This window comes from Vombatus ursinus, unplaced genomic scaffold, assembly GCF_900497805.2.
Source record: "Vombatus ursinus unplaced genomic scaffold, bare-nosed wombat genome assembly UNPS02005459.1, whole genome shotgun sequence".
NCBI classification, from domain to species: domain Eukaryota; kingdom Metazoa; phylum Chordata; class Mammalia; order Diprotodontia; family Vombatidae; genus Vombatus; species Vombatus ursinus.
This window is the reverse complement of record NW_020945237.1, coordinates 264,843-272,302: the sequence shown is the minus strand read 5'-3', so window position 1 is coordinate 272,302 and position 7,460 is coordinate 264,843. Positions and strand designations below refer to the sequence as shown.

General features: G+C 46.3%; 1 protein-coding gene and 2 non-coding genes across 3 annotated transcripts; all 3 read left to right on the top strand.

Moving 5' to 3' along the window:
- Positions 1-731: 731 nt before the first annotated feature.
- RPSA (ribosomal protein SA) lies at positions 732-6,855 on the top strand. The gene is made up of 7 exons (XM_027847904.1): positions 732-829; positions 1,808-1,974; positions 3,386-3,504; positions 4,861-5,106; positions 5,861-5,989; positions 6,201-6,366; positions 6,694-6,855. The coding sequence occupies exons 2-7, from the start codon at positions 1,842-1,844 to the stop codon at positions 6,786-6,788; spliced, it is 888 nt and encodes a 295-aa protein (XP_027703705.1). The 5' UTR covers positions 732-829; positions 1,808-1,841; the 3' UTR covers positions 6,789-6,855.
- On the top strand, positions 3,163-3,316 carry LOC114032620. Its single transcript, XR_003567855.1, has one exon. It is a non-coding gene; the product is annotated as a small nucleolar RNA SNORA62/SNORA6 family (small nucleolar RNA).
- On the top strand, positions 5,284-5,439 carry LOC114032619. Its single transcript, XR_003567854.1, has one exon. It is a non-coding gene; the product is annotated as a small nucleolar RNA SNORA62/SNORA6 family (small nucleolar RNA).
- Positions 6,856-7,460: the final 605 nt, after the last annotated feature.

Sequence of the window (7,460 nt, the reverse complement as noted above, 5' to 3'; positions counted from 1 at the left end):
GAGACCAGAAGGTGGATGAGGTGCCTTCCCACGCTCCTGTGGATGTTGGATGAACCAGTGCAGTGACAAAAACTCCACGTCTCCGGCTCCCGTGACACACAACTGGCCTCATCCCGCTCAGAAACAGAGGAGCGGCTCTGGGCTCTATGAAGGCATGCTGGGGGATTTGACTTCCTCTAAGAATCTGTAACAAGGTCCTCCTGGGTGCCCTGGGTCACCTGCAGACGTGCGGCCGGGACTCTGCGTCACATGCACTCATCAGAATATAAGCTCCCAGCGGGCAAGGCCTGCTTTGGCTTCCTCTTTGCATCCCCAGAGCTTGGCACACAGTAGGGCTTCATGCATTTCTTTCTTTTCTCCCCCCTGTTTCCTTCCTCCTCTCTCCCTTCCTCCCTTCCTTCCCTACTTTTCTTTCCCTCCCCCCAAGACACTATAGGGACTTAATAATTGAATTTAATTTTTTAAAGTCGGTGGCCCTCAGGGAAAGGGCAGAGGATGGCGCGCAGGCGCAGGCGCAGGGCGGTGTTTCCCCGCGGCGGGGGCGCTCTTTCCGGCGCACGCGCACGCACAGACGGGACATCGTCGGGAGGAGCGGGAGAGGGAGGGAGCAGCCGCTTCCCTTTCCAGTTGGCCTCCAGTGGAGGGCCGCTGACTCAGGAACGTCACTGCACTGCTCTGCCCCCTGGCGGCTACTCACACTGCCCTTAAGGAAAGCACTTCCTGCGTTCGCCCCGCCCACGGCGGCGGCTGGTCTATATAAGGACGTCATTTCCGCCCGTCATCCCTTTCCTCGCTGCCCAGTAGTGGGTTCCATACGGCGTTGTTCTCGGTCAGTGTCTGCGCGCTACTTGTCGCGTCCAGCCGCCCCGGGCAGGAGGAGAGGCGGGGGGCGGGAGGCCTCAGGGGCCGGCGGGGTGGTGGGGGGGCCCACCCCGGGCTGGCGCTGACTCCGCGCGGGCCCCAGGCCTGGTTAGGGCCGGCGCACGTGGCGGCCCCGCTGGGCCGTGTCTCGGCCGCCCGCCCGCCCTCCTGCCTTCCGCGGGAAGGTTCCGGCGCCCTCGCCCCGCCAGGGAAGGGAAGGAGGGCCATGGCCGCCGGGGAGCCGCGCTGCGTCCTTGCGGCTAATGCAAGAAAACATCCTCCTCGGGTCCCCCCAGATACGATCTGAGGCTGGGGGCGGGCACCTCCCCCGAGACCCTCGGAGGAGAGGAAGCACTTGTCTGGGGTCTCAACCCCGGCACACAGTGGAGCGAGGCTGGGGGCTGGGGCCGCAGCCTCTGGTACGCGAGTTAGGTGCAGTTGGGGACCCACGAGTGGCAAAGCAGCCGCCGGCTCCTGCCCAGCACGGCAGAAATGTCATTTGCTGTGTTGTTTGCTGACGTTTTAGGAATAAGGGCTGGAGAAGCGCTCCGAAGACTTTTAAAATACAGGTTACTTTTAGCTACCTTATTAGAAATTAAAGGGTGTTTGTTTGCATTGTGGAAATAGTTTTGACGTGGTGGATCTGCAGACCACACTTTGAGAACCAGTGGTATCGACTGTCTGCAAACTCGACCCAACGCGCCTCTGCCCAGGCTCACATAGGATTTGAACCCTTGACTTCCTGGTTTGGAGGCTGCTTTCTATTTAAGATAGCTGTGATGCAGAATTAGTAATAAAACGACTTTAGATGTTAACAGAGATGGGTGAAACCATATTGCTCAAGTTTATACTTCTATTAGGCTTATTAGGAATTTGTGGGTCGATGAACGGATTTCTCAAAAGGCAGTCCAGTACCGGGGATTCTAATTGTTTTCTGGTATTTCAGGTTTCCGTCGTAACTTTAAAGGGAAACTTTCACAATGTCCGGAGCCCTAGATGTCTTGCAGATGAAGGAGGAGGATGTCCTCAAATTCCTTGCTGCAGGGACCCATTTGGGTGGCACCAATTTGGACTTCCAGATGGAACAGTATATCTACAAAAGAAAGAGTGATGGTGGGTCTCTGACATCAAAATAGGTGCTGCAAGGTTGGGAAGCCTGCTTATTCCTAACAGGTCATGTGCCTGGGTGTGCTATCTACCTTGTCAAGAAAGTAGCTGGGGCATTGATGCTCAAAAGATGATTTTTGGAGGGTGTGTAGGTAATTTATCAGGATCCTGAAAAGAGAGTAGTAGTAATAAGCTCATGTTTAATAGAGTTCAAGGTGAGTGTATTTTCCCCATTTTGCAGATGAGGAAACTAAGACTTAACCAAGTGACTTCTGATCACGTGGTAGGTATTTCTGAGTTAGGGATTTGAACCAGGTTTTCTTCAGATCTGTCATTCAGTAGAAAAAACTGTTGTGTATATTTGTAGCCATTTAAGGATTCTCAAATTTTCAAGTTCAGCTTGTGATAGGGCTAAATATCTCACCGTACTGTGCTTTATTAATGAGCTCGCTTAATTTTATAAGTTACGTAATCACGTGAAATCAATAATTTTGTTGTCATTCATTCATGTCTTACTCTTTTCAACCCTGTGGAGTTTTCTTGGCAAAGATAATGGAGTTGGTTTGTCATTTCCTTCTCCAAAATAATGTTGTATTTTGCAAAAGGAAAAAAGGCATTGTAAATACAAGCATTCTCATATTTCATTCTTGATTTAATATAATTTTAGAATTGGTAAATTCATAGATAGGTAAACTTTTTATCACCATGCCTTTTGATCATGTAATCATGCATTTGGGTTGTTGGGAACAAACATTTATTTAGTGTCTGCTGTGTACCTCGTGCTGGTACATAGAGTAAGGGCTTTACAGATAACTCCTTTGATCCTCATAGCCCTGTCAGGTGGGTGCTATTATGATCCCCATTTCAAGTTTGAGGAAACAGGCAGTTAAGTAAATTTGGCCAGGCTGACATAGCTAGTAAGTATGAGACTATTTAAAAGAAGATCTTTCTGATTCTAGGCCCTATATTTAATAGATATTGCAGTAGCTTTTTAAAAATAGTGAACTTTTCCTCATATTTGAATACCTTGAAATAGTTTGAGATAAATTACAAATAACAGTGTGTAACTGAAGGTAAGAGATTTGCAGTTAGCACAAAGGCATAGAACATAATAGAAGAAGCCACTTTACAGTGCTAATCCAGGTGAGGTTGTAGGAATGCAAGCAAAAGACTTTACTGTTAGGTTAATTCTACTCAGCACATTATTAAAACCCAGAGTTTAGGCCGGTTTTGGGCCAATAAACTTCTGAGTGTCGGAAGTGTGCTACAGTATGTTGGCAGGATTTTCGCTAACACCAGTAGAGCTTGCCTCTGTGACTGGAGTTTGATAGTAGTCACTGCCACAAGCCTGATTTTAAGTGGTGTTCTTAGTGTTACATGCGAGTTGGTTTTGAGAACTTGGTTCTGCCCCCTATAGGCATCTACATCATCAATTTGAAGAGAACTTGGGAAAAGCTTCTGCTGGCAGCTCGTGCCATTGTCGCCATTGAAAATCCAGCTGATGTTAGTGTCATCTCATCCAGGAACACTGGTCAGGTATGTGGGGCCCAGACTGCTGATAAGTCACATTGATAGTTTATCAGGTACATTCTCCTCTGATTCTCACAACAGGCCTAAGAAGGTAAATGGTACAGTAGGTCATCCCTTGTACAGATGAAGTGAGTGAGGCTCAGACAGTTAGATTGGAGCTGATATCACTGGGGTGCTGCTCTCGCACTCTAGCATGACCAGGGTCTTTTAGGTGGCCCAGAGCCAGCTGGAAATCTAGAGGGACAGACAGAGTGTCCATTGCTTTAACTTGTTGGTGTCTTTGGGGGGTGGTTTGCTGTCATGGAGTTTCAGTCTAATGAGTGATTACAATGAATGAAGTGACTGTTAATGAGTGAAGTTAAAGAAAATATGAAAAGATGAGTTAGCAAAATGTAAACATAAAGAATTTGGTTGTTGCTTTATTTCTAAATAATCCACATTCCAAAACAAATTCAGAGCCAGGCACATTCCATCTTGAAGGCAAAGCTGAAGAGTTAGCTCACTGTAGAATGGGGGGAAATTATAAGTTCACATATTGTTGGTGCCTTCACTGTTGCCCTCATTAGTGTTATACAATAACTGGTGTCAGTTGTGACCAAAATTCAAAGGTCGGGCCAATAGGAGACCCATATATAAAACCATTAGAAACTACATCTGTGACTAGAGTTTACTACATACATTTGTATTTGTTTCAATCTGAAGACAAGTTATATTAACAAAACTCCAAAAAACGAACCTTAGCAAGTATCCCTTTCAGCCAGATTTTATGTAGTTCATTGAAAGCATGAAAAAGTTAGGAAATTCATCAATACTTGTTTTTATACCTAAGATTTTCTCAGAGGAATATATTCTTAGATGTGAGACTTTAAAAAAAAAAGAACAAATCTACTTTTGTGAGCATTTATTCTAACTGGCCTTTCCCGGGAAAACAGTTTAGAAAACCGTCTTTGGATTTTAAATCCATTTCCTCTGGCAGGGTGTAGGTGGCATGATTAATATTCAGTCTTGGGGAGTTAAGGTTTATCATCTAAAGTCTTTGAAAGTTTTTCTCTATGATGTTATCATTGCACAGATTGTTCTTGTTCTACTCACTTCACCCTGCATCAGTTCACGGAGATCTTTTTGTTTCCTCTGAAACTCCATTTTGTCACTTCTTAGGGCATAATAATGGAGAGGCTTTTTCTACATAATGCTAGGAAATAGAAATGTGAGAGAATATTTTTGAAATTCATTACCAAAGAGAAGCTTGAGCTAATTGGGTATGTGCATGGAGGAATTGATGGCTCGCCATCTTCTTTGTTCTTGCTGGGCAATGTGGTTTAGGGCCTCTGTAACCCTTTGGTTCATCCCTTTTGTCCTCAGCGAGCTGTTCTGAAATTTGCTGCTGCCACTGGCGCCACGCCTATTGCTGGACGTTTCACACCGGGCACCTTCACTAACCAGATCCAGGCAGCTTTCAGGGAGCCTCGCCTCTTGGTGGTCACTGATCCTCGGGCGGATCACCAGCCTCTTACCGAAGCATCGTATGTTAACCTTCCAACCATTGCATTGTGCAACACAGACTCCCCGCTTCGCTATGTGGACATCGCCATTCCATGTAACAACAAGGTATCAGCCAGGATCTCGCTGTCATTTTTTTTTAGTTTGGTCTTGGGGCGAGGGGAAGGGAGTGCACATTTATATATTGTGGTTGCAGTGTGCCCAGCACTGTGCTAAGCTCTTTACAAGTCATCTCATTTGATCTTTGGCCTTGGATTAGCTCTTGGAAAGAGCTCACTGGGTGACATCGCACACTGTTAGAGCTTGGAGCTGAGGCCAGTTACTGGCCAATGAACTCACAAGTGTAGGTTGTGTGCTACATTAATGGCAGGCTTTTCGCTAACACCACAAGGGCCTTTGTGGTCCGATGAGTGGAGTTTGATAGTATTCCGTGCAACAGATACTTAAGAAACTTTTAAGAGAAAAGTTCCACAGGAGTAAAGAACTAAAATAGACCCTAGAGGAGGTGTTAGGCAACCTGGAATAGATACCCCAGGACCTAAGAGGTGTTCAGCTTCTGGGCATAATGGAGGCTTTTTTCTGCACACCTGTCTCTTTATGCCTGTGTAATTTCTTAGCCTCTGCTGTTTTTAAAGAGGTTCCTTCTCCCGGCTTTATGAATTTGCAGATGGATAGCAGATTGGTTTAAGGCTGTCTGAGAGGTTCTTTGTACCACACTGCGCTTTGAGACAAACCACAGGTAGCTGTTACATAGTTTTATTTTGTTGTGGAACCTAGAGAAAGTATGACAATGGGCTGTTAAGAAGTGAGGGAGCTACCACAGTATTTGCTTGGATTCTATTCAGCAGTGTGATTTTTGCAGGGAGCTCACTCAGTGGGTCTGATGTGGTGGATGCTGGCCCGTGAAGTTCTGCGTATGCGTGGCACCATCTCCCGTGAACACCCATGGGAGGTCATGCCCGATCTTTACTTCTACAGGGATCCAGAGGAGGTAACTCGGTCATCTTTAGTATTGAAATCAATGGGCCCTTGTTGAAAGTAGCTTGTGCATTACGTGGGCGTAGTTGGCTGCTGTAGCTTACCCAGAACATAAGTAATTTTCTGGAGTTAAGAAAACTACCCTGTGCCATGTTGCTTAACAATAACTTGAGAGTTGCTTAGCATGTATAATGATGTATGTGCGTCCCATGTTTTTTTGCCAGATTGAGAAGGAAGAGCAGGCCGCAGCTGAGAAGGCAGTGACAAAGGAGGAGTTTCAGGGTGAATGGACTGCACCTGCCCCAGAATTCACTGCTACTCAGCCGGAGGTGGCTGACTGGTCTGAGGGAGTACAGGTGCCATCTGTGCCCATTCAGCAGTTCCCTACCGGTGAGTGTGGAGGTTAGAGAGTGTCCTAACTAGTGTATTAGGACATGGAGAATGGGGACCCTTGGTCCTGCTGTGCTTAGGGTGCATACAGAAGAGGTGAATTCTTCTCCCAGGCACACTGGTAATATAGTGGGTATTTCCTTGAGTTGAGGAGAGTGGTTCTGTTTCTGTTTAAGAGATTTAGAAAATGTCATCTATGCGAGCTTCCCATACGTGCTGTCATGGCATGTTCTTTAAAGAAATGTTTGTTGCACTAAAAGGCGGGTGGGGTGGGGGAGATGCTCTTTGGGAACAGAGCTCACGAGCTCTTTTTTTTCCTGTTTTCAGAAGATTGGAGCGCTCAGCCGGCTACGGAGGACTGGTCTGCGGCGCCTACTGCTCAGGCCACCGAGTGGGTAGGAACTACCACAGAGTGGTCTTAAGTTTTACCCCACCTGCTCTAATAGTGTTGGAAAAATGCTGATGGAAAATAAACATTGGTTTCTTACATTCTTGGTGTCGAATATTTCATCCTTTCTATTGATTACTCCAATTTTTTGCCCCAGGTTTTCACACTTAGGAATCCTGAGTCTTCCTGAAACTTAGTCCAAACTAAGTCCAAACTTAGATCAGTTTGTAAGACTTCTTAGGGAATCTTCTTGGTATTTTTTCTTTTGGCCTAGGATTAACAGTAAGGTCAAAATTAGTTGTTATCGAATGATTTGTGGAGACTTAGTGCCAGAGATTTAGGAGTCTGGCACGGCTACAAGCAGCAGCTTCAGTTTCATCTCGGGTGTGGATTTAATCCTTTCTGAGCCACTTGTCTAACTTTTATGCTGGTCTATGCTGCTGATACTCCGGACCAAAGATTGAATGAAGCATCTCGGGATTTAGTAACTTGATAACTGCTTCAAATCTGGAAAGGAGATTTTTAGGGTCAGTCTAACACTCACAGTGTGCCTAAGCCAGTAGATGCCAACCGAAGCCTTGCTGGTTTTAGGCATGTCAACTTGGCTGCCCCGTGAGGGGCAGGAGGTGTTTACAGTGGCTGCTTGTGCACTTCCCAGATCACCATAGTGAGGCGCTCCTGCCCAGTGTGTGTGTATTTGCCTCCT

What these genes read in the sequence shown, in the direction of transcription:
- RPSA (XM_027847904.1), top strand. Translation starts at nt 1,842, where the DNA reads ATGTCCGGAGCCCTAGATGTCTTGCAGATGAAGGAGGAGGATGTCCTC. An exon ending in TCTACAGGGATCCAGAGGAG is followed by an intron (nt 5,990 to 6,200) that starts GTAACTCGGTCA and finishes TTTTTTTGCCAG; the next exon opens with ATTGAGAAGGAAGAGCAGGC. An exon ending in CATTCAGCAGTTCCCTACCG is followed by an intron (nt 6,367 to 6,693) that starts GTGAGTGTGGAG and finishes TCCTGTTTTCAG; the next exon opens with AAGATTGGAGCGCTCAGCCG.